Source organism: Mobula birostris, chromosome 14 (assembly GCF_030028105.1).
Source record: "Mobula birostris isolate sMobBir1 chromosome 14, sMobBir1.hap1, whole genome shotgun sequence".
Taxonomy (NCBI): Eukaryota; Metazoa; Chordata; class Chondrichthyes; order Myliobatiformes; family Myliobatidae; genus Mobula; species Mobula birostris.
In genome coordinates, this window is record NC_092383.1 from 18,180,931 (window position 1) to 18,208,275 (window position 27,345).

The 27,345-nt window shown below is 43.9% G+C and overlaps 2 protein-coding genes across 4 annotated transcripts in view; one reads left to right on the forward strand and one right to left on the reverse strand.

Moving 5' to 3' along the window:
• Positions 1–27,345, forward strand: part of LOC140209741 (serine/threonine-protein kinase Nek9-like) — a 193,122-nt gene that overhangs the window by 137,153 nt on the left and 28,624 nt on the right. The window contains exon 25 of one of the 3 annotated variants that reach the window (XM_072278147.1): positions 14,157–14,402. The exons of the other annotated variants lie outside the window; for them this stretch is intronic. The gene's annotated coding sequence lies outside the window, so the exon portion shown is untranslated. Of the gene's footprint in view, positions 1–14,156; positions 14,403–27,345 lie in introns of those variants that run through there. 3 annotated transcript variants of the gene reach the window in all.
• Positions 12,219–27,345, reverse strand: part of igdcc3 (immunoglobulin superfamily, DCC subclass, member 3) — a 186,379-nt gene continuing 171,252 nt past the window's right edge. The window contains exons 8-14 of the mRNA XM_072278158.1: positions 25,822–26,069; positions 22,573–22,737; positions 20,517–20,705; positions 18,952–19,056; positions 15,771–15,909; positions 14,633–14,843; positions 12,219–12,425 (exon numbers count right to left, since the gene is read on the reverse strand). Of these exons, the coding sequence (XP_072134259.1) occupies positions 12,219–12,425; positions 14,633–14,843; positions 15,771–15,909; positions 18,952–19,056; positions 20,517–20,705; positions 22,573–22,737; positions 25,822–26,069 (1,264 nt within the window). The remainder of the gene's footprint in view (positions 12,426–14,632; positions 14,844–15,770; positions 15,910–18,951; positions 19,057–20,516; positions 20,706–22,572; positions 22,738–25,821; positions 26,070–27,345) is intronic.

Here is a 27,345-nt window from a genome sequence, read left to right on the forward strand (position 1 = left end):
ACGGATGCGGTACGAGGAGGAGGTGGGGCATTAGCGGAAGTTTGAGAAGTCAATGTTCATACCATCAGGTTGGAGGCTACCCAGACGGAATATAAGGTGTTGTTCCTCCAACCTGAGTGTGGCTTCATCTTTACAGTACAGGAGGCCATGGATAGACATATCAGAATGGGAATGGGACGTGGAATTAAAATGTGTGGCCACTGGGAGATCCTGCTTTCTCTGGCGGACAGAGGATGCCACCTGGTTTAGAGGGCATGGACTATCATGAGAGGCTGGACAAACTTGGTTGTTTTCTCTGGAGTGACAGAGGCTAAAAAGAGATCTGATACAGGTTTATAAGATTATGAGAGACATAGATAAAGTAGACAGAGGGTATTTGTTTCCCATGGTAGAAATGTCTAATACCAGAGGGCATGCATTGAAGGTGAGAGGGGGTGGATTCAAAGGGGATAAGTTTTTTTACTCAGAGAGTTGTGGATGCCTGAAATAGAAGCCTGGTATGGAGGTAGAGACAAATTAAAGGTTTTTAAGAGGTGTTTAGATAGGTACATTAATGTAAGGACGATGGAGGGATATGGACTTTGTGTAGGTAGGGTTAGGGTGTTTTTGATCTGCTTTTTAGCTGGTTCAGCACAACATTGTGGGTTGAAAGGCCTGTTCCGGTGTAGGACTGTTCTATGGTCTATGCATATCAAAAACTCCATTCTTGCCACATTGGACACTCACCAATATGCTTACTGACAGCAATGAACTGACAGAAAACCTTTATGACGGACACCATAATATCAGTCATGCACCTGGCCCTGCCATACCTACAAAACAAGGACACATGTCAGAATGTTGGCTCTGGATTTCAGTTCGCCATTCAACACTATTGTCCCACAGACCTTGGTGAAGAAACCTACACCTCAGTCTAAATACACCACCGTGCAACTAGGTTTTGGGCTTACTAACAAACAGACTTCAGACAGACAGGGTGCATCACCGTTCCTCCCTCACCATTGTTGACATGGGTGCCCCCCAGGGCTGTGAGCTGAGCCCATTGCCGTACACTCTGCTCACACGTGACTGCACAGCCAAAGGCCTGAGTAATCACATTGTCAAGTTCACCAATGTCACGACACTTGTGGGGGCTCATCACCAACAATGATGAAATGGCCTACAAAGAGGAGGTAGAAGAGCTCAATGCCTGGGGCCAGGCAAGTACCCTCTTCCTTATTGTCAACAACACAAAGGAGATGGCTGTCAACTTCAGGAGAGCTCACACCACTCGCATTCTTCTTTATGTCAGTGGCATAGCAGTGGAACCTGCAAGCAGTTTCAAACTTCTGGGAGTGCACATCTCACACGAACTCTCCTGGTCCCAGAACACATCATACAGAGTCAGGAAAGCTCACCAACACCTCTACTTTCCAATGAGGCTAAAGAGAGTTGGACTATGCAAGTCAATACTCACATCATTCTACAGATGTGCAGTAGAGAGCATCTCAATCAACACGCTGCATCACTGCAGGTATGGAAACTGCACTGTGGTGGGCAAGAAGGCTCTAACACTGCTGAATGCATCACGGGAACCTGCCTACCTGCCATCAAGGACACATATACAGAAAGGTGCTGGAAGAGGGTCAATAACATCATGACAGATCCCACCTACCCTGCCCTCTCATTTTTCTGATAGCTTAGCTCTATGGAATGTCATCAGCTGCATCGATTGTAGTGAACATTTTCATGCAACTAAATGCAGCCCTCAAGGTATAACCCTTGCAGAACTGGCATTGTCCTTATCCACACTCACTCTGCTTTGATGAGCACCTCCTCCATCTCCACCTTTAAATTCCCATTCTGTGTCAAAGCACCTCCAAGGGTCTTGGCATCCCCCCATCCAAACAAGCTCCGCAAGCAGTGCATCAGGCTGAGCTCTTTGAGCTACAATCGTGTCAGGTCCTGATTTTAATTCCTCCCCCATGGGCAGGCGTGTCCATCCCTACGCTCTGTCTTCTTTGGGGTGGCCCTTAAACATTAGTCTTTGACCAAGGTTTGCTCTTAACATTGAGTTTTAAGTTTGACTTTTGATAACCATTGTGAGAAACTGTGTGACATTTCTCATCACCGGACAAGAGGAATCTGTGTGCTGGTTACCAGGACCCTCCAGCCTCTTCTATCCCTCATGGGCTGATCTGTGACCTTAACATTTCCCCTCAAATCCTTTTATATACTTGGAAGATTTTTGTTAACCATTTAAAATTAATAATTCATATTTGCAGCAGGGAGCTCCAAATTTCTACTGCTGTCAGTTTTTAAAAATATTATTCAACTTTAGAGCCATAGGCAGAACTATGCCCTTCAGCTTACCTAATCTGTGCCAAACTATTTTTCTGTCTACTCCCATTGATCTGTACCTAGACCATAGCCCTTTGATCCACGTACTTATCCAAAGTTCTCTTACATTTTGAAATCAAACCTACACTCACATCTTACACCAGCAGCTCATGCCACACTCTCACCACCCTCTGAGTGAAGAAGCTCCCCCTTAAGCATTTCACCTTTACCCTTAAACCTTGACCTCTAATTCTAGTCTCACCAATCTCAGTGGAACAAGCCTGCTTGCACTTACCCTACCTATACCCCTCATAATTTTGTATAGCTCTGTCAAATCTCCCCTCATTCTTCTATACTCTAGGGAACAAAGTCCGAACCTGTTCAACACTTTTGGCCCACAAAGCTGTGCCGAACATGTCCCTACCTTAGAGCTACCTAGGCTTTACCCATAGCCCTCTACTTTTCTAAGTTCCATGCAGCCATCCAGGAGTCTCTTAAAAGACCCTATCGTTTCCACCTCCACCGGCAGCCCATTCCACACACACACCACTCTGCGTAAAAAACTTACCCCTGACATCTCCTCCGTACCTACTTCCAAGCACCTTAAAACTGTGCTGTCTCGTGCTAGCCATTTCAGTCCTGGGGAAAACCCTCTGACTATCCACACGATCAATGCCTCTCATTATCTTGGACACTTCTATCAGGTCACCTCACATCCTCCATCGCTCCAAGGAGAAAAGGTTGAGTTCACTCAACCTATTCTCATAAGACATGCTCCCCAATCCAGGCAACATCCTTGTAAATCTTCTCTGCACCCTTTCTATGGTTTCCACGTCCTTTCTATAGTGAGGTGACCAGAATTGAGCACAGTACTCCAAGTATCTGGGTTGTACTCCATCTGCCACCTGGGTTGAACTCCATCTGCCTCCATTTTCTTTGCACTCTTTCAATTTTATTGATATCTTTACTGTTGGACATTACTCCAAATTGGCCTCACCAATGTCTTACACAACTGCACCATAACACCCCAACTCCTGAACTCAGCACTTTGATTTATGAAGGCCAATGTGCCAGATGCTTTCTTTATGGCCCTATCTCCAACACCACTTTCAAGGAATCATGAATCTGTATTCCCAGATCCCTCTCTAATACTGAGCACCTGAGTGCCCTACTGTTCATTCTACAAGTTCTACCATGATTTGTCCTTCCAAAGTGAAACACCTCCCACTTCTGCATTAAATTCCATCTGTCAGAAAAGCTTGACTCTAGATTAAAAACCACAACCCCTTGTTCTGGATTCCCCAACCACAGTTTCTCTTTATCCAGCCCTTCCTTCAATCTAATGTTCAAATATTTTAAAACCTTCCAAATTGCAGAGAATACAGTCTCAGTTTGAGACTAAGTAAATTGTAAGTAAGATATTTGTAACCTTCCAAAGATGTGGTGCCCAGAATTTTTGCCAATTCTTCATGCAAGGTCCAATCAGGTGTATCTTAGTCTTTCTCCTCCAGCCTTCTGGTAATAAAGGCCAGTGTTCCATTAACCTTTTTTTAAATTAATTTCTTTGCCTCTGGCCATCTGTGTATGTAGACTTCCCAATCTCTCTACACTACAACTGCTCTCATCACGTTAAAAGAGCTACACAAATACAAGTTGTTGTTATACATAGAGAAACTAAGGAAACTGATAGGATCAAGGTCTGCAGGTTGACTAGAGATATTCACATACAGGCTGCATATGCGGAATCATTCATGTATGGAGTATTTGTTCAGAGCTATACTCTGCAAAATTTTAGGCACCCTAGATTTTTTTTATACTGTATGGTTTCAGATGGTATGGCCTGTACAGAGCCCTGATCTCTACATAGTCAAAGCTGTCTGGGATTACCTGGAAAGACAGAAGCAGGCGAGATAGCCAAAGACAGCAGAAGAACTGTGGCAAGTTCTCCAAGATGCTTGGAACAACCTACCAGCCAATTTTCTTATAAAACTATAACAATGTACCTAAGAGAATTGATGCAGTTTTAAGGGCTAAGGGCGATCATACCATATATTGAGTTGATTTAGTTTTTTACTGTTTACTGCTCTTTATAGTAATTTTTTGATATTTAGAAAGTTTTCATTTCATTATTTTTGAAAGCATCACTTTACAGAATATTTTCACATGTGCCTAAGACTTTTTCACAGTACTGTAACTGCAAGAGTATGATTGTTTGAGTTTTAACCCATGCTTAACTTAAGAAAATACAAGTTGAACTGAAATAGTAGACAGAGATGTTAATCGACATCATTGCTTCTCAAAGACATCAGATGACTGTGAACACAGATCATGTGCCATCTCAACACCCTTAACCTATTCTCTGGAGTATTGCATTTAGTTCTGGTCACCCCACTATAGGAAGGATGCTCAGGCTTTGGGAGAGGGTGCAGAAGTAGTTCACCAGGATGCCACCTGGTTTAGAGGGCATGTGCTATCGCTAGAGGCTGAATAAACTTGGGTAGCTTTCTCTGGAGGAGCGGAGGCTGAGGGGAGATCTGGTGGAAATTTATGAGAGGCAGAGAGTAGACAGTGAAAATATGTTTCCCAGGGTTGAAATGTCTATACCAGAGGGCATTCATTGAAGGTGAGAGGGGTAAATTTTTTACTCAGAGAGTGGTGGATGCCTGGAATGCGCTGCCTGGTATGGTGGTCGAGGCAAATACATTAGAGGCTTTTAAGAGATATTTGGATAGGCGCATGGATATGAGGATGGAGGGATACGGACATTGTGTAGGTAGGAGGGATTAGTGTTTTTGATTTGCTTTTTAGCTCGTTTGGCTCAATATAGTGTGCTGTTTTTTTCTATGTTCATGCAATATTAACACTAACGCAAGTCCCATCTTACAAAGTCACAAACAGCAATAAAAAGATTGGTCAACTAACACTATTTTATTTTTTTCATAATTATAGTTTCACACACTAAACATTTTGAACTACAAAAACAGGATCTGTTATTGTACAAAGTCGACAATCATATGATCAGTGGGAAAGATGAACATTCACACAAGGAACAATGTAAATATGAGAGAAAAGTGCTTTGAACTGGGGTGGTGACTGACCACAACACCACCATCCAACACCTACACGGGATTTCATGTTAACATTATGCAGCTGAAACCTCATGTTCACAAAGCCCATGGATGAGATTTAGACAGCAGGAGACAATTTTATTTAAAAGCTACATATGCCTTTTATTTTCATTTCACTCTGGATAACTGTTTAAAGTCCAGTGTCAAAAGTCAGCAGCATAGCTCCTTACAATTGTTACATGGTTTTTCCTAATGGAACATTACGCCAGCATCATTTTTGTGAGAATGGCTACACCTTCTCACATCTCTGGAAAGTTAACAACACTATGTTGAGGATGTGCTTGTGCAGATGGTTTTACCTTAAGTCCATTACCAGTTGAGTTAATGATATATACCCCTCCTTTTAATAAACTAACATGAACCCACTTCCCTTGATGGGAACAAGAGTTTTTCATCTACCATCCACACCTCCCCATCATTTCAACTGCAGGGTTTGTAACGTCTTCCAATCAATCATAGCAGGACATTTCAGGATCCGTTGACAAAAGAATCAACAAATCCAATGCTGGTGTAGGTTGATCAAAGACACAGCACTTATGCCATGATCCTCGTAAAGAAAGGGTCTGCACTGACTGATGGAGAGACCAAATACACACATTGCATTACTGACTAAGAGTTTGTTTTCTTCCAGTGATGACATTTCCCTTGTAAGGACTATCTACGTAACTTTGTACAAGTGTGAATCACTGGAAACACTGGAAATCTGAATAAAAGACCAAAAAAAAGAGCTGGGAAATACTTAACAGGTCAGGCAGTGTCTATAGAGGGAGAATTAACACCTCAGGTCAATGATCTTTGATCAGTCTTTAATCAACCGGAAAGTTAATTCTGTTTTACAGATCCTTGCTGACCTATTGAGTATCTCCCATTTTATATTTGGGGAACCTACTCTTCAACATTAACAAGCATTTCCACTTAACTTAGAAAAATCAGGATAGCATAGTAGTGTAGCATTTAGCACAATGCTTGGCAGCGCCAGCGATTACCGATTGTGGCTCAATTCTCACCGGGGCCTGTCAGGGGTTTGTAAGGTCTCTCCAGGATCGCATGGGAATCCTCTAGGTGCTCCAGTTTCCTCCTACATTCCAAAGATGTACAGGGTAGGGTTAGTGAGTTGTGGGCATGCTACATTAGTGCCGGAAGACTGGCAACCCATGCGGGCTGCCCCAGCACAACCCTCGCTGACTTGACGCAATTCACTGTATGGTTCAATGTTTCAATAAAGCTAATCTTTTAACGTTGGTGGCAATTTTCACCCAACCAGCCATTCTGAATGAGTTACCCATCCTACACCCTGCCGATTCTTTTTTTTTTGCACATTCCAATCCTGCCTCATTCCTTCTGGGTGGTGTAGGCAAAAATTGCCCTCTATCTGCAATGTCATACAGCACCCAAGTAAAATAATCAAACACCGGGTGCCTGTTAAACATGAACACAGCTTGTGTACCTTCATGACAGAAATCATAGAAATGAACTGTCTGTCACAAAAAGCCACTCATCCCAATATGGCCACACCAAATCGAAGTAAATGCACAGCAAAGTACCAACAAATACACTTGGAGGAATTAGTCCCACAGTTTCTCTCTGGACAATGCAACTGTGTTGTGTGGGCCTGTATTAACCCAATAAAGACCCGTTTTACTAAGTTGTAACAGTATTATCAACATGGTAAACTTAAATATATATCAGACCCTAACAATATGTAGACATTTGTGTTTTAAAAATTATAATATATTAACTAATAAATCTAAATCTAAATATGCTCAGAAACCCCAGCGAATGTAGTTATAATACTGAAAATAATAACCACAATAACATAGGAAAGCTGTGCATTTTTCCAAAAAATTTTCAGAAATTTCAGTTATCAAAATAAGCACAAACCCTTACTGTGGCTGTAACAAACAGTAATCAATGCAAAAATATCTTAAAACATAAAACATATTTTCCCTTTATACTGAATAAACGCAAACACTGCAATTTGACAAGTTACTGGGTTGTGGTAGCATCAGACGCTCAATGAATTTGCACTACTGTTCAGTAATTCCAGTGGCTCTTCAGAATATGAAAGCAGTTGTATCGAAGTGACACTGAATGCATGATCTGCTCCTGTTGCAATTTAGTAGACAGCCAATCTTTGGCTGCAAAGGAAATAACATTTATTGGGAGTATTTTCAACAGCAAATGTTGCCCCTGAACTTACCATTCACTATCCACACCCTACACTGAGTGACAAAATATTCTTCAACGTTAACCTTGTTCATCCTTAGATGTGGATTCTCAAGCATCATGCATGCCATCAGCTGAAGTTTTCTTAAATACACTCAATGGCCACTTTATTAGGTACAGGAGTGAAACCCCATGTGGTGTACTGCTTTAGCATGTTGTGCGTTCAGAGATGCTCTTCTGAACACCACAGTGGTTACTTGAGTTAGTCACCTTGAACCAGTATAGCCCTTCTCCCCAGACCTCTCTCATTAACAAGGCATTTTCAGCCACAGAACTGCCGCTCATTTTGTGTTTATCACACCATGCTCTGTAAACTCTAGAGACTGTTGTGTGTGAAAATTCCAAGAGATCAGCAGTTTCTGAGATACTCAAACCACCCCATCTGGCACCAACAATCATTCCACGGTCAAAGTCACTTAGATTACTTTTTTTTCCCCCCGTTCTGATATTTGGTCTGAAAAACAATTGATTTCATGGCCAAGTCTGCATGCATTTGTGCATTGAGATGCTGCCACATGATCGGCTGATTAAAAATTTGCATTAACGAGCAGATATACAGATGTACCTAAGTAAGTGGCCACTGAATATTCATTTAAATCTTGTAATAAGGTTACATTTCCAATCCCTTAAACATCCTGGAGTGTGCTGGTGGAGAGCGTAAGTCCACGACCAAACAAACAGAAAGAGCTTACTTCATCAACAAGAGAGCAGAACAGAGACTTGCAACAAATACTTCCAGACTAACAGTATGAAAATACCCTGTCATTGCAAAACCACTTTGCACTGAACAACGAAAGTATCCCTGAGATAGCCATAACTTCCCCCCCCACCCACTGGTGTGTGGTAACATAATGTGAACAGAGTAGACACCAGCCCAACATCAGAGAATGTCACACACTGTCTAATGTGTATGGGCAAGGAATGCAGTGTGTCTAACAGTGTAAGGACAAAACCAACTCTTCCTTCACCCCATCATATCTGTAACCACCTTTGATCTTGTGTCTTCTTTGACGTAGTATTTGTGACATTTTTTGGCAATCATACTTGCCAAATTGCTAGCAGCGCAGTCCTCCCATCTTACAGTGAATCTGTAAGGGCCCATTTCTCAGGACATGCATCTGGGTAACAGACTCATGTAGAGACCCCGTGAGCACAAATATCCAGTGATTGTTTCCTCCTTCCTCGCCCTTGTTTTCCAATCTTTGATCTCAAGCTTCGCTCAATTAAAAGTTCGGTTGAGTGACATAGGTGGAGTATTTTCTCAAGGATCAGCATGGAGAGTCATGAGAAGTAAGTTTCCTCACAGCTTACCAATAGTGAGCGTGAATCTTCCAGATCAGTCCATCTAATATTAGAAGCTTAATATCATATACAATGTAACACTAAAAGGGCCAGCCCTGAAAATTTGGATGAACATCAGTATTTGACAACTTCCTTCTGATTACACACCAGATAGGAGTTGTACCCTAGAAAACGGGCTAGTTGGATTGTGCTAGTGATAATTTACTTCAGGAAGTTGGCCCCACCACTCCCTTGTGTGATCTCTCTGACAACGATTGACACTTGCCCAGAACCAATCATGTGCCTCATGATGTTTTCGCATGATTCCACCACAGCTGGCGGACATCAGAGCAGGTAAGTACAACGCTGACTGTTCAGTGACAACGAGGGCGCAGGGCATGCAGGGAACAGCAATGCGGCAGCAGTTAAGGGGCACGGGCTGTGCCCCCGGTGGCCACTCACACAGAGTAGCTGCTGTGGGCGTGGTTGAAATCATGGGAGTGATTCTGCGGAGCTCCCTTCATTAACGACACGTTCTCAGTTAAGGTCAATGCTGGCACCTTGATACACGGGTGCCTTGGGACCATTCACGCCATGGAATCTGAGCAAGACAAGGTGGATACACTTACATAGTGGAGAATTACATCTCCACCCACCCAATTATCCCTCCAGAGCAGCCTTGACTGCTGCTGCATTACAGATACCAGGGCATGAGCCTTTCAGGGTCCAACTCACTTCCCAACATTCAGCAGAACAATAACCCAGCAGCTGAGCTCAGTACAAAGTTCCTCATGGGAAGGGCACAGGGCCTGTTTTAACGCCTAACTCTAGGTACAAAAGGAAAAGTCTTGCCCAGTCACAAATATGTTTGGAAGATCCAAATGGACATTGGTGCTCCTAAAGAGTGTAAAATCCCACTTGTAGACATGATTTTCACATTAAGTGGCTCATAATAATTTTATGTGTGTTGGGGGGGGTGTTGTGGTTGGTTTTTTTCTAGTGCAGGGGTTCCCGAACTTCTTTTATGCCACGGACCCCTACCATTAACCGCGGAGTCTCTGGACCCCAGCTTGGGAACCCCTGCTCCAGTGGGTCAGTCTAGGACCAGGGGGTACAGCCTCAGAATTGAGGGACGTCCATTTATAGCAGAGAGGAGGAGGAATTTCTTTCGCCAGAGGGTGGTGAATCTGTGGAATTCTTTGCCACAGGCATCTGTGGAGGCTGTCACTGAGTATATTTAAAGCGGAGGTTGATAGGTTCTTGATTAGTCAGGGCATCAAAGGTTATGGAGAAAGGCAGGAAAATGGGGTTGAGAGGGATAATAAATCGGCCATGATGGAACAGCGACACAGACTTGACGGGCCAAATGGCCTAACTCTACCATTATGTCTTAGGGGCTCGTGATCTAAAATTAAAATCTGAAGTTGATTAGTCTCAGTGTATTGCAAGGTTGCAGGGGACGAGATCACCAGGAGGATCTGGCTAATAATACTGAGGTAGATAACTGACTTCATGCCACCTAGTAAAACTGCAGGAATTAAGGTTTCACAGAAACTAATCATTTCCACTTAACACTAGCAAATAGCTGCACAAAAACAGTGTCGTCACAGTGGTGTGAGCATCACAAAGACCCATGCACACCACATATATCACAGTTACTTAGACAGAGCATAGATACACAGGCATCAGAATCACCCAGAAACTCTGAAGAATGATAAAACTGCAAATGTACAAAACACCAATGATCATTTGCATTAAAACACTGCTGTTCGTCCAGAGAGGTCAATGTGAGAGGTCAGCTAGCCTAAGCCAGGCTTGCCTTAGGGAAGAGTTTCTTGTAACATTTGACTTCCCGTTTGTGATTTACGCAGTTCTTTTCCTCTGGAGGAACTCTGCTGACACAGGTCCCCTGGCCTGGTCACCCCGCACGAGGTTCTGCTTCAACCGGCACGGTGAAAGTCGTCCTGCTTTGTTACCCCACGTCGCACGTGGCCGGTCGGCATCAATGACTCTCCACCACACAAAGAGGCTGAATGGAAGTGCGTGATGTCAGCAGTGAACCTTCTTCTCTGGGGCTTGCTGATTCTTTTGAATGTTACTGAAATCCTGGGAGGTCTGGTTGGAGTCAGGGCTGGGAATGTCGGACTCAACACTGGCCACATTGTTGTCCTCCTGCTTAGAATGTGCTCCGATCGAACTGAGGTGTACCAGGATGATGGCTGGCTCCGCTCAGCTACGTGCTCAACGGAAAGTCAGAGCGTTGTTCGTTTCTCTTCAGAAGCTTGTCTTTGGTGGTGTTCTTGAGTAAAGAACCATGAACAGAACAAATCTCTGACGACCATTACAATCAACAAGAATAAACACCTTTGTAATGTGAAAAATAATGCAAACACATAAGACATGGCTATATACAGTGTAACATACAAAAAAAAATGCAATGACCAACACTTCCATGCCTCATCCTTGAAGCACACTGGACATTTGGCTAAATCATCACATACAACAATGAAGGAAAACAATCCCACAACACAGAATGGAGTTCTATAAAATTTGAGGTAGAATGTTTCTCTTTATATTTGGAAGTGCTTTCTCTTTCGGGACGTATGGCAGATGAGTGAGGCCTTGAGGTAGCACTGCATCTGTTACTGATCAAGTTCTATTCTACTTTCAGAAAGGAAGATACCAATTGGAACAGCTTCCTTAGAGGACATTCAATACGGTTGAGGTAGTTTCTAATCAGCAAACTTTTCTTTGAGCTGTTTCTCCAAGTCTTTATTAGCAGCCTACATGTAGGCCTCACCAGTCACTTTTGCTTTTGAAGAATCTGTAGCTGAATCTAATGAACTTGTGGCTGAGATTGGATACACTAAGAAAAGTCTACTGAATCCCTGCAATGGAGACCTGCTGTGTCCTTGCTCAAGTGAAGGTGATGGTTATTTTACTTCGGAGCAACGCATAACTCTGCAGAACACAGCAGGCCAACGAACTGACGAATGTTAGCAAATGGCGAAAATATGATGTGGGCAGGCCCCACCTGTATCCTCGCATGGGTCGAAGACAAACTGTACCCATGAACCTTCATTACAACGTGCCTGAGTTTTTGAGGATACAGACAGACCTGATTTTCACCACAGAAGCGTAAGAGCTGACCTGAGCCTGACAGCTCCAGCACAGAGGCCAACAGATTTGAAACTGATAAATATTACCATGTCGTTTTCAGCAATAAGTCTACAGGTAGGCAATGAGACTTGGCCTCTCGAGGTTTCACTCTGTGGTTAGTGAACTGTTGTCCTTTGTGGCTGGAAAGCTGAGCTGCTTCACATTTAATTCAGGGCAGTCTAAGGAGCACTGCACAACAGTTTCAAAGGTAGCGTGCTGTTCCTGAGTCGCAATAATCTCGTCCAGTGGGAATACAGAATTCTGGCAGATCAGACTGGGCTGCTCTTCAGGGATGGGTGAGATGATACTTGACTGTTGCATACAGAAAAAGACAAAAGGGGAAGGAGGAAACAAGCAAAGACATAATTGTTACTTTAAAGCATAAGAATGACCTCGTGCCCTTACATTCCACTCATTGAATGAGAGCTAGCACAGTCTCAGTGAGCTGAACTGCCTCTTTCTATATCATCAGGAAATATGAGAATCAATATTATAATTATGGGAATTAATATTATAATTTAATAGATAAATTAGGAATAAAATAGAGAAGCATCGCGGGAGAGCAGAACATTGAGACAGCGGGTGTGGCTTTTGGAGACCTCTGGACTCATGCAATTGCGCTCTCTCTCTCTCTCTCTCTCTCTCTCTCTCTCTCTCGATGGGGGGGTGGAGAGTCTGCTGATTCTTGAGTCACGTCTGCTCGAATAAAAGTTGCTTCAGACCGTAACATTGAAACAGCGAGCCGCTTGATGGTCTCCTCTCTGGCTGTAGAAGGGGGGGAGACACCTTTCTCTCCCTTCTAAGTGAGAGAGACAGAGAGAGCCTCTGGCCTGCCAAACTGCTGGGTGAGCAATGGTTCCTGTCGAACTGCAGATCATGATCTCTCTTTGGGGACTTTGCTATTGCTTGCTTGGTGGGTGGTGAGTCCTGCTGGAACAAGTGGGGTGGGTGGGGGAAGAGTTGATGCCTTGCTGTTGCTTATGCGTGAGGGAGGGGGCAGGGGGCTTCTAATGTTTTTCTTCTGTAATTCATTCTTTGGGGTTTTCTCCTGTTTCGTGGATGTCTGTGAAGAGTAAGAATTTCAGGTTGTATATTGTATACCAGGGGTCCCCAACCTTTTTTGCACTGCGGACCGGTTTAATATTGACAATATTCTTGCTGACCGGCCAACCACGGAGGGGAGCGCTGTTCAAGTAGGGTTAAACTCACCTCAACATGTCTCTTACAGTTAGGGTTGCCAACTTTCTCACTCCAAACTAAGGGACAAAAGTAGCTTTCAAATCCTGGGACACTTTACCCCATGAAAGACCACCATGACCATGAAGCCTTGCGCGGGCACCTGTGTGCGCATGCATGACGTGCGCCATCTGATGTGCGCATGCGCGTACGTGCCGATTTTTTTCCCACCTGCCTTCATCTTCAGGACTATACTGTACATACATTATTTCTACTTTATATAGGCTGTGTATTTATCATATCATTCCTTCTTTCACTATATGTTAGTGTTATTTATTTTCGGTTTTATGTGTTATTTGGTATGATTAGGTAGGTTATTTTTTGGGTCTGGGAACGCTCAAAAAAATTTCCCATATAAATTAATGGTAATTGCTTCTTCGCTTCACGCCATTTTGGCACGAAAGGTTTCATAAGAACGCTTTACCTTAGCGGGGTAAGTACAGGACAAGGGCGGTCCCGTACGGGACAAACCAATTTAACCCAATATACGGGATGTCCCGGCAAACATGGGACAGTTGGCAACCCTATGTTCAAGTTCAACAGTGCATGACAGGGAATGAGGAAAGGTGCAGCTGACTCGTATCGTTTCCTCACGGCCCGGTAGCGCATGTTTTGTGGCCCGGTGGTTGGGGACTGCTGTTGTATACATTCTCTGATATTAAATGGCATCATTGAGAATATCAACATATTAACACCTGAACACCAATATCTGCAAAAATATTTTCTCAGAAAGAAGTAAATCTAACAGATTTTTCACGGGGTAGCAAGAACAATTATAATGTCAGCCTTCCACCTTTCACTCAACAGTGATCTCTACCTCACGTGGGACACTCAGCTTACAATGCGGACGAGAGTCATCCTGTGTAAAGAACCAAGCAGAAATTGGGCCTTAGTCACACATGATAAACTGCACCAACAGGAGTGGCTGTGCATCGTAGTCAGCAGCCAGAACTTCAGAAGGGGGAGCAACGCACGCAAAATGCTGGAGGAACTCAGCAGGCCGGGCAGCATCTATGTGAAAGAGTAAACAGTCGATATCTGGGGCCGAGACCCTTCGGAAGGGGGACATGGTGCAGAATGTTTAGGAGATATAACTGAGGATGAATCATGGGGTTCAATCTCAATTTCACTTCTCTCCCTAACAACTCTACGTCTGTTGGGTATTTTTAGTGGAGAGAAAATCCATGCTGCGTTCATGTATACTTTAAAGCTACCTAGTATGATTTTGGATGGGACAGCCAGGTTGACTGCATTTCAGATGAACCTCGCCAAGCAGATCTTACCGTCATTGCCTTGTGCTGATGGTCATTAGGAAGTGATGCAGGAAACAGTCTTTCCAGCTCATTTATATCAGCCATCTTCCTATTGGCTGTGAACTCTTCCCTGCCTCTCCCCACTCCACCATTCAGGACAAGTCCTTGGGAATTTCTCTGGGCCCTGGATGAAGCCTGAGGGGTTGCTAAGCCATCTTCAACGTTTTTGCACATCAGCAGCCTACAAACAGAAGCCCCAAACGACAAGCTGAGTTCATAATTCATGGAAATATCAATACTCACATCTGATGTATGCCTTTTAGGCATCTATTTATTCATTTATTGAGATAAGGCGTAGAATAGGCCCTTCTGCTTGCCCAGCAATCCCCCAATTTAGCCCTAATCGTCGAGCAATTTACAAAGACCAATTAACCTACTAACCTAACTTTGGTCTGTGGGAGGAAACCAGAGCACCCAGGGGAAACCCACATGGTCACCGGGGGAAACATAGAAGCTCCCTACAGGCAGTGGGGGATCTGAAGACAGGTCACCTGTACTGTAAAGCGTTGTGCTAACCATGATACCAAAGTGCCGCCCCGATTCCCTACATACAGTATGTTCAGCATATACATAATATACATGAAAGCTAGATGCAGTGGTGGGTGAAATGGGAGGGAGCCAAGCGGTACAGGACTACACTCTTTCCTACCGTCATTAGTAGGCATGTCACTGACATACACATACATGCATGCGTGTACATGTTAAGAGACAGCCAAGAGCAACCAAATTTCAATTCCTGCATATTCTGATTCTTCAAGACTTACATGCACAGCCACACATCTAAATCAGGGGTTCCCAACCTTTTTTATGCCATGGACCCCTACCATTAACTGAGAGGTTCGTGGATTCCAGGTTGTGAACCCCTGATCTAAATACACACACACACACACACGCACACACACACACAAACACACACACACACACACACACACACACACACACACACACACACACGCGCGCACACACGCGCACACACACACACAAACATGCTCATGCAAACACACACACACTCTCTCTCTCTCGCTCCCCTGTGCATAGCAGAATCTGCCCACTAGATAGTGTTGTGAAGAAGCCGTGCCCTTCGGCAGACTTAGGAGTGTACGCATACCTTCCACGGTATCCAAAAACAAGGAACAGAACACAGAAGATGATGCAGGTGACTCCAATGTGGGTTCCAATGATAATGCCAGTCGTGGACGTCTTGCTATTCTGTTCCTCTTTCAGGCAGTCACAGGGAGTGTTCACAACTGTAAAACAAAATGTCTTCTATTAGTCCAATCCCTTTCTATTGTCAACTGTCCATCTCTCCCACTGCCTTGGTCGAATACAAAGGTACATTTTATTTTCACACGTACGCCGGAACATCAAAACCTACAGTGAAATGAGTCACTTGCATCAACAACTGACACAGTCCAGAGACGTGCTGGGGGCAGCCCACAAGTGTTGCCACACTCCCGGAGCCAGCATAGCATGTCGGCAACTTAATCAGCCTCACCCCTACGTCTTTGGAATGTGGGAGGAAACCGGAGCACCCGGAGGAAGCCTGTCCGGTCACAGGGAGAACGTACACACTCCTCGCAGACAGCGCTGGGAATCGAACACCAGTCGCTGGCACTGTAAAGCATTACGCAAACCGCTACACTAGTGTGCCTGCTAAATCAATTCTTCTTTCACTTGTAGCTTCCTATCTCTCTGCATGGCACTCTATTATCTCTATTTTATAAATGTCATTACGGATTTTTCTCTTCTGAACGTTGTTCTCTTATCAGTCCAACTATGACGTGCCTTCTCCCACACTCAACTCTGTTACCATGAAGATCCCACTTAATTCATTTTGGAACCCTCATATTTATTCTTCCCTTGTTCAATTTTTAAAAGTACAGTACTGTTCAAGAGCCTTAGGGACATATATATATATATTGTGCCTAGGACATTTGCACAGTACTGTATTTGTAGTCAAAGTGGAGCAGACAGCGAGTATGCAAATCTGGCGGGAGCTAAGGATGTTGGGAATGGTGAGGACGGAGTGCCGCAGGAGGGGTGTGGGACAGGTGGCAGTGAAGGAGTGCCAGGGACGGGGATGGGGTGGGGTGGCACATGTGCAGACACACCCAGCCCTCAGACACCAGGCAAGGTCATTTGATTCTAATCAATTGATTTACTGATCATTGCAGAATGCCTCGCTGGTGCTTCCCGCTCCTTCCCCTTTTCCCAACCATGATTCCCCTCTCCCTGCCCCATTCCCACTTTCAGTCCACAACAGAGACCCATATCAGAATCAGGTTTATCTTCACTCACGTATGCCATGAAGTTGGTTATTTTTTGCGGCAACAGTACAGTGCAATATGTAAAATTACTACAGTACTGAACAAAGTTAGAGTTGTCTGATTAACAGTTAGAGTTGCCCACCTAATCATCTTGAAACCAAATGGCCGATTAGCATTTCTCTTTATAACCCCTTACATATGTTTTTTTTGGTATTCCTCTATTTTCTAAAAACAAATCCACCCCACCTCGCAACCAACCCCAAATCCAGGTTCTATGACTGCAATTCTATTGGTTGTCATGAAATTATCGACTTAAGATTTAATGTACTCTATATTCAAGTAATAACACTTGAATAGTGTATTTGCTCACAGGATGTGGAGGACGCATGGCAAGATTTGTATTTACTGACACCTTTGAAGTTGCATGCTGATTAATCTGATTATAAATATCTTTAATTACTTTCACACAATACTTTATTTTTGAAATAAAGTGAATACTGTTATGCTTTCAAACACTGAAACCATTCTATGCAAGGAATGTCCAAAGAACGATAAAATAAATGAACAATTAATCTTGTTCTTGGCAGCAGCAGAGAACAGATTTATTGAGTTATGCAGCACTGGCAGAGGGGGCGGGTGGCAGAGTAGAGCAGTGGCTAGCATAACACTTCACGGTACCCGTGACCCAAGTTCAATTCCCCCTGCTAGCTGTAAGGAGTTTGTCCGTTCTCCCCATAACAACATGGGTTTCCTCCAGGTGCTCCAGTTTCCTCCCACAGTCCAAAGAGGTACCAGCTAATAGGTTAACTAGTCATTGTAAACTGTCCTGTGATTAGGCTCGGGTTAAATCAGGGGTCGAAGGGCAGGAAAGGCCTATTCTGTGCTGTATCTAAATGAATGAATGAATGAATCGATCAATCAAGCAATAAATAAATAAACAAACAAATAAATAAATTTCAAAAACAGAAACAGTCCCTCTGCCTTCCAAATGTGCACCGACCATCCAGTATTCATTTACAACAATCCTACTGTAATCGCTCTGTATTCTCCCCACATTCCCTCCATCTGACACTCCCGTGCCTCAGTAGTTACCACTCAGCTAATGCTGGCGGCAATTTTACCTTGGTCAATTGGTCTATCAGTCCACATGCCCTTGGTATACAAGGGGAGACCCGGAGGAAACCCAGACATTCACAGAGTGATCTTAAAAACTACCAATCTGCGAACTCCAGGTGGACAGGGCCGGAGGTCAGGATTGAACCCTAGTCATTGGAGTTGTGAGGCAGTAGCTCTATTAACTGCAACACCGTGGTACCTCGTCAAGGAGTGCCCCTGGATCTTCACTAATCATTTAAACCAGCAGACCTCGATTCAGCTAGAAACCTCTCAAGACTACCCAGACTGTCAGTCTGGAGCAGGAACTGGTTTATTAATATCATTATCTACCAATATACAGTGTTCCTTTTTGTTTACAAGTCATCCAGACAGACAATCCCACACATCAGTACCTTGAGGTCATAAAAAGGAAAACTGAATGCAGGATATAGTGTTAGAGTTACAAAGAAAGTACAGGGAGAGAGATGAAGTTCAAGGGCCAAGATAAGATAGATTGGAAGATCAAGAGTTCATTTTTTAGCATGTAAGGAGTGCATTCAAGAGCCAGGTAATAGCAGGGTCAAACCTATCCTTGAGCCTGGTGGTATGTGTTCTGAAGATTTTGTACTTTCTGCCCAGAGGAAGTGGTAGAAGATAGAACAGGTGGGATGGGAGGCATCTGTGATTACGCTGGCTACTTTCCTGAGTCAACAGGAAGCGTAGATGTAGTCTGTGGAGGAGAGGCTGGTTTGGGTGGTTTGCATGAAGGTCCAGTCTCTAACTTCAACTCCTGGTCTTTAACACTGGCACCAACACATTCAACAGAGACTAATTCGACATCAGGCCTAAAACTAACCAAATGTTTGACCTACTGTACGTATCTTGGTGCAAATTCCTGCAATGCCCCTCCTAGCTCCTTTTACTCACCAGATCTTTCAGCGGCATCTCGCAGAGCCACAAAGCGCACCGTGGAATTCCCATCTCCGTGGCGATTGAAAGCTAGAAGCTTCACTTCGTAGGCAATCTTTGGATCTGGTGTAAAAGACAGTCAGCTTACAATTAATATTCTCCAACTAGAGAGCTAACCAAGGTAACAGTGAAATCCACAGGTCTCCGCTCACATCCCATGGTATTTGCAAATGTTTCATTTACGTTTTTGCTTCAGTTCAGCATTCCTTTCAAATATTTAACAAAATCACCAACAAATTCAAATAATTTCAGTCATTTAAAAATAAACGTCAGCTTTCTAGTTTTCTAACAACAATCAGTAATGACTGCATAATCAAAGCTAGCTCCCCGTCCACCCATCTGAGTTTTTGATAATCTTAGTTTCATTTTCTGAATTTACAGTTATGTCACTGATGCAACTGGAAATTCATAAAATTTACATGGATTACTATATATTACATGTCTATGAACAAGTATAATAGGATTAAATTATACCCACAATATCCATATTCTAAAAGCTACATTCCTAAAGCAAAATGCATGTTTGATATCACAAAATATATTGATGACAGGGATTTAGCAATGTGAAAAAAAATTAATGAATTCTTCAGGAGTGTTTTATAATTGCAAAAATGTACAAATCCTGGTTTACAGTGTATACACATGGGCTAACAGTTATCATATCATCAAGTTGTTTGGTTTGTAATAACACAGAGCCCAAGAAAAATAGTCACCTACAACCGCTTCTGAGAGTATATTTATTAAGTTTATTCTTGGAGGAAACCAAGATCAAAAGAGATACTGGGCTGGGCTACGGTTCTCACACGGTACTGATAATTTTGCTTCCTACAGATCAGCTTCCTACAAGGATTACAGAATTGACAAAGATATTTATAGACACAAGAGTTTCTGCAGATGCTGGAAATCCAAAGCAACACACACAAAAAGCTGAAGGAACTCAGCAGGTCAGGCAGCATCCGTGGAAGTGAACAAGCAGTCGACATTCCGGGCCAAAACCCTTCTTTAGGACTGGAAAGGCAGGGGAAAGGCACCAGAATAAAAAGGTGGGGGCGGGGGGAGGAGAGGAAGAAGGATTACTAGGAAGGAATCTAATAGGAGAGGCAAGTAAACTATAGCAGAAAGGGAAGGAGGAGGGGCACCAGGGAAAGGTGATAGGCAGATGAGAAGAGGTAAGAGGCCAAAGCAGGGAATAGAAAAAGGGAAGGGGGAGACAAGTATTTTTCCAGAAGGAGAAATCAATATTCACGCCATCAGTTTGGAGGCTACCGGAATGGAATATAAGGTGTTGCTTCTCCACTCTGAGAGTTCCTCATCGCGACACAAGTGGAGGCCATGGATTGAGATGTCAGAATGGGTTTGGCTAGGACCACGCACAGAGCTTTCACTCTGTTGCTCTAGTCAAATGAATCCTCGGGCCAGTCATCACTCAACTGATTTTCCAACAAAGCTGTGCAAAGTCGGGGGGAGACCCATCTCTTTGACACCCCATCGCCGGAGCTGTGCGGTCACACTATCAGGCTTACCCAGCTGTGTAATGTTGTACGACGTCACATTGCGGGGAAGGAGCACGGGCCCAGTGAAGTGTGCCCCGTGAATCCGGCGGTAGTACAACTTGAACCCTTCATGCTGACCGAGCTTAATGCTGGATTCCCATGCTGCCTGAATGGCCGTACTGTTCAGGACCTTGATGAAAAGAGCTGGCACAGCCGGTACTGAAACACAGAGACAGGACAGGATATGACACCATGAAGGCTACCTTGGGCCTATCGCTAAGCAATTCCTGAGCTCTCACTGTATACTGGAATCATCCACTGTACTGCTAGGAGAGCTACTGCAAAGGTACAGCTTTTCACCATGACAGGTAGTTAATTCAGAACTGTGACAATCATTGCTAATATGTGAGTCCTATATGCAGACAACTTTCTTTGTCCATGATCTCCAAGTTTTACTGTATAAGAAAATAGTGGTAATTAAATATCTAGTGTACGTAATTCCAATTCATTCTGGGGTAGTTACCACTAAATTAGGGAATTCAGAAGCTCCTTCCTTACATATGGAAATCACTATCATGAATATTATAGGAGCGACTAAGATGATTCTGGTTGGAGGGAGGGAAAGTGGAATCTAGGGTTTTGTTGACAGTCACAGATTTAAGGAGGTTCAGGCAGGACATAAGTGTTTCCAAGGAGAACCTGATTGGGTGGAGTCTTCAACCTATTTCAAAGTACTTTTGAAAGCCACCCTAAAAGTTTATTGCTTTCCTTTCCATACAGAAACTTCTTTTTGAGTTCAATAACTCCATAAAGCTCAAGTCTATCCTTAGCGTAAAAGCTTCTGAAGTTTTCAAGTGTAGTTACTAAAGCAATAGGATTTGATTCTAACTGTGGGCAATGCGTTCCATGATGTGCCACACTTGGCCTGACACTTCATCTAATCACCTTTGCTTCAATCAGCAGCAACAGTCATTATAATCCTGAAATCATTTCATTCTGGTACCATCCAGAAATAATCCCAGAGACAAAAGTCATTTGATTCTGATGAAGGGTCTCAGCCCGGAACATCGACCGTTTATTCCCTTCCATAGTTGTTGCCTAACCTGCCGAGTGCCTCCAGCATTTTGTGTGTTGTTCTGGGCATCTGATGCAGAATCTTGACCCATAATGTTGACGGTTCCTTTCCCCCCACGGATACTGTTCGAACCCCCAGTAGATTATTTGCTGCTATCGTAGTTCTGGTGGTGAATACCTCTAAGCTACGTCACATTGCACAACTCCAGTAAAGTAACACCCCACAGCGTCCTCATCGGCACTGACCACGCCAACAGACAGCGGGGTAGCAGAGCAGTGGGGAACATGGTAGGAGCACCTCTCCAGTTTCCCCTCCAAACACGCAGACTTAGAAATATATCATCACCTCTTCAATATCGCTCAGTCAATATTCTGAAACGCTGCACAACATGTTAAGAACAGCTTAAGTGCAAGGACTGTAGCAGCCACAAAGGTGCACTTCTCATTGCATAATCACAGGAAAGATATCAATAAGCCTGAAAGGGTGCAGAGAAATTTTACACAAATGCTGCTGGGACTTCAGCACCAGAATTATAGGAAAAGGTTGAACAGGCTAGGACTTTACTCACTGGAATGCAGGAGAATGAGGAGGGATTTGATAGAAGTGTTCAAAATTGTGAGGATATAGACTGGGGTGATTGCTCGCAATCTCTTTTCGCCCCAGGTTGCGTGAAACTAGAACTAGAGGTTTATAGTGAAAAGTAAAATATTTAAGAGGAATATGAGGGGCATCTTCATGCAGAGGGTGGTACAAGTGTGGGACAAGCTGCCAGTGGAAGCGGTGGATGTGAGTTCCACTTCGATAGGTACATAGATGAGAGAGGTATTGAGGACTATGATCTGGATGCTGGCAGATGGGACTAGGCAGAAGACCAGGATAGCATGGTCTAGATGGGCTGAATGCCCTGTTCTTGTGTCGTATCACTCTCTGTCTGTACAATACTCAGTCATCTACAACTTGTATATCAGAAGTAACACGTTCTCTCTGCCCCACAGTTCGCATGCTTCTTACCTTCACCCAGTGTACTCCTGACCGCGGGCTCAGAGGGTTTGCTGGCTCCTCGCGAGGTGTAAGCCTTTATGTAGAAAGTGTAGCTGGTGGATGACTCAAGGTCAGTCACTACCTGCTGCAGGGTGCTTTTGCTCACAGCCTCCTGGTACTCCATCTCCACTGGATCTGCGAAAGCGAGAGAAGATCAGGAAAATGCTGGACAGCCCCCTAGCAGGGACGGATCAGGGTCATTCCCCGGTTACAGTAGAGTCCCATTCTCATGAACTTTTCGAAACCTGAGCAGCTCACAAATCGGAAATGTTGGTGTGGGCTCAGTTCCCAGGTACAGGATGCCTGCAATCGGTAAATCCATGCCGCTGGTCCCCCAAACAATAAGGTCCAGAGAAGGTTCACTCAAACGATCCTGGTAATGGAAGGGTTAAAGTGTGAAGGGGTGAGGGGGATCTCATTGAAGCCTATCGAATATTGAAAGGCCTAGATAGAGTACACGTGGGGAGGATGTTTCCAATAGTGAGGGAGTCTAGGACCAGAGGGCACAGCTTCAGAATACAAGGACATCCCTTTAGAACAAAGATGAGGAATTTCTTTGGTCAGAGGGTGGAATTCATCACCACACATGGCTGTGGAGACCAGGTTATTGTTTAAAGCAGAGGTTGATGGATTCTTGATTAGCAATAATGTCAAAGGTTACTGGGAGAAGGCAGGAGAGTTGAGAGGGGTTATGAAGCAGCTATCATTGGATGATGGAGAGGACTCAATGGGCCAAAGGTCTCCTAAGTCTCATGGCTGTACTTAAATCAAGTGTTTCTAAGTTGAGAAAGACCCATAGTTTAATCAAAGTTCAAAGTAAATTTATTATCAAAGTACACATATGTCACCATATACAATACCGAGATTCACCTTCTTACAGGCATACTCAATAAATCCATAATAGAATAATGATCATAATAGGATCAATGAAAGATCACATCAACTTGGGTGTTTGAACTAGTGTGCAAAAGACAACAAACTGTGCAAATACAAGAAGATAGTAATAGTAATAATAAATGAATAAGCAGTAAATAATCGAGAACATGAGATGAAGAGTCTTTGAAAGTAAGTCCACGGGTTGTGGGAACAGTTCAATGATGGGGCAAGTGAAGTTATCTCCTCTGGTTCAAGAGCCTAATGATTGAGGGTTAATAACTGCCCTGAACTTGGCGGTGTGAGTCCTGAAGCTCCTGTACCGTTTTTCTGATGGCAGCAGCGAGAACAGAGCCCATCTTGGGTGGTGGGAGTCCCAGATGATGGATGTTGCTTTCCTGTGACAATGCTTTGTTTAATATGCTCAATGGTGGGGTGGGTTTTACCTGTGATGGACTGGGCTGTATCCACCACTTCTATTAGGATTTTCTATTCAAGAGTAATGGTGTTTCCACACTAGGCTATCATTCAGCCAGTCAATATACTCTCCACCACACATATATAGAAGTTTGTCAAAGTTTTAGGCGTCATGCGTAATCTTCACAAACTCCTGAGGAAGTAGAAGAGCTGCCATGCTTTCTTTGTAATTGAACTTACGTGCTGGGCCCAGGACAAGTTCATTTACACAATGTGGTAATCACAATTAGGGTCAGTACTGATCACTCTCCAGTAACTCCTCTTGCAAAATGGCGAGCTCTCTTCCTGAGTCCCTGAGCACTTTTCAGCAATTATATTCACTGGGCCAGTTTAGAAAGCCAACCACATAGTGTTGGCATTGGTGTCACATAAAGCCAGACTAAGCTAGGATTGGAGGTGAGGGGATGGGTGAAGGATGATGGACTCCGTGCTTTTGTTTTGTTTTCTTGTAAAAATAGTGAGCAAATTATGCTTTCTCTTGTGAATGTTTCTTAATATGATGCTATATGCCAGCAATGCTTTTGCAAGTAAGATTTTCATTATACCTGTGCATACAAGTACTTATTTGTATGACTTTGACTTTGAATTCTATTAAATTCATATGGCAACTATTCAACACAGGAAGAAATAAATAAGCTATATAGGTATCCCTTAGTCTCATGAGACCATGGATTTGTGCCTTGGAAAGTTTCCAGGGTGCAGGCCTGGGCAGGGTTGTATGGAAGACCAGCAGTTGCCCATGCTGCAAGTCTCCCCTTTATGATTTTGTCCAAGGGAAGGGCATTAGGACCCATACAGCTTGGCAGCGGCGTCATCGCAGAGCAATGTGTCGTTAAGTGCTTTGCTCAAGGACACACACGCTGCCTCAGCCAAGGCTCAAACTAGCGACCTTCAAATCACTAGACCGACATCTTAACCACTTGGCCAGGCGCCAGCACAAATAAGCTATGGGCACGGTAAATTCCATGAACAGATTTGAAATAGCCAAGAAGAAATAGAAAATAGTGAGGCAATATCCTCAAAGGATGGTAACTGAGGAAGGCAGCATCTATTACGAAGGACGCTCACCAACCAGGACATGCCCCCTTCTCATTCATACCATCAGGGAGAAGATACAGGAGTCTGAAGATGCACACCCAATGCTTTAGAAAAGGTTTCTTCCCCTCAAGCATTAAATTTCTGAAAGGTTCACGAAACCCATGATACCACCTCACTATATCACTCTCTTTTTGCACTATTTATATTCTTATTGTAATGGATAGCAACCTTTATGCGTTTCACTGTATTGCTGCCGTAGAACAACACATTTCACTGCATACAGCACTTCAGTGATAATAAACCTGGTCCTCATTCTGATTCTAAGAACATTTCTGGATGAATATGTCTCCTTATCACTTATAATACGATAACAACTATAATCTTATACCAGAGCACTAATCTCTCTCGATTAAGGGCTGCACAGGAACAGGTTTCATTCTAAACACGCTCCAGGGCAAGGAAAAGATTATTGTGATGCTCAGACAATTCTAGGTTTACAAAAGCAAATAATTTTAAGGGCAGAGGGGCAATGATACTTTCTCCCTAATAAAAACGCCTTCATATCTACCCTGGGGCAGCATCTTCGGACTAAACTCAATATTTGATTCTGGGTGTTTGAGTGATTTACTGTGGATATTACACACTGATATGAGTTCCCCTCTGGAAGAATGAGTGGCTTGGGAAGATCTTGTGGTACAATTTCCAACTTCCTGCCCCAGAACTATTATGGGTGTGGTTTTTTCCCAGAAATATTTTATCTAATATTATATTTATATAAGCACAGTGATCTGAATATCTTGGCAGTGGGAAAGGAGGCAGTCATTCTCCTACCTGCAGTCTTCCTGATGTGTAGGACGTAACCAATAATGTCTCTTGTGTTCTCCAAGGGCTCGCTCCAGGACACTTGAATGGCTGTTGCTGAGAGAGCCATGGTCTTCACATCCCGAGGGGGCCCAGGAAGCCCCTCTGCCCAGAGGACCGTTAATCGTGCACTTGCCTGTGTCGAGCCAGCATCATTTTCAGCAATGCACTGGTAGATTGCTTCGTCCTCTGGGGAGATTCCATTTATCGTGAGCGTGCTAGGAAAAGAGAGAAAAGAAGCCAAATGAATCTCAATGTAAAAGATGCACAGGAATCTTCTATTTCTTTTCCAATTCTCTCTTTCAAGTTTTTTTGTCTCCCACTGATGTACCTAGCAATCGTGGGTCTCCTACCCCCATGATAATTACTCTTGAGTGGTCTTCTGGAGTGAGCATTGATAGGCCATTCAGCAATAGAAGGGGAAATTCTGTGCTCACCCTGCAACCTGGTGGTGTGGGAGCTGAGGCTCCTGTACCTCCTTCCTGATGGCAGCAGTGAGAAAAGAGCACGGCCTGGATGGTGGGGGTCCTTGAAGATGGATGCTGCCTTTTTGTGGCAGTGCCTCTTGTAGATGTGCTCAATAGTGGACTCTATCAAGTGCCATCCAGAGCCCATGAGACAGGTCTTGTTCTGCTATTACTCAATCCACAACCTGACCTAACCTTTCCGTCTGCTAAATGTAAAATTCTACTTGTGTATTCCAACATTCTAAGTAGCTATTTAAAATTTCAACTGGTTATTTTAAAATTCTAAGTCTTTTCTTAAGACTTCAACTGTTCATTGTAAGATTCCAATTGGTTACCTAGGATTCCAGGTAGCTATTCTAACGTTTTCAACTGGTTACTGAAGACTTCTCAAACACGAGGAATTCTGCAGATGCCGGAAATTCAAGCAACACACATCAAAGTTGCTGGTGAACGCAGCAGGCCAGGCAGCATCTCTAGGAAGAGGTACAGTCGACGTTTCGGGCCGAGACCCTTCGTCAGGACTAATTGAAGGAAGAGCTAGTAAGAGATTTGAAAGTGGGAGGGGGAGGGGAAGGGGGAGATCCAAAATGATAGGAGAAGACAGGAGGGGGAGGGATGGAGCCAAGAACTGGACAGGTGATCGGCAAAAGGAATATGACAGGATCATGGGACAGGAGGCCCAGGGAGAAGGAAAAGGGGGAGGGGGGGAAACCCAGAGGATGGGCAAGGGGTGTAGTGAGAGGGACAGAGGGAGAAAAAGGAGAGAGAGAGAGAAAGAATGTGTGTATATAAATAAATAACGGATGGGGTACGAGGGGGAGGTGGGGCATTAGCAGAAGTTAGAGAAGTCAATGTTAGTGGAAGTTAGAGAAGTCAATGTTCACACTTCACCTGTGAGTCGGCTAGGGTGATATACTGCGTCTGGTGCTCCCGATGTGGCCTCCTATATATTGGCGAGACCTGACGCAGACTGGGAGATCGTTTTGCTGAACACCTACGCTCTGTCCGCCAGAGAAAGCAGGATCTC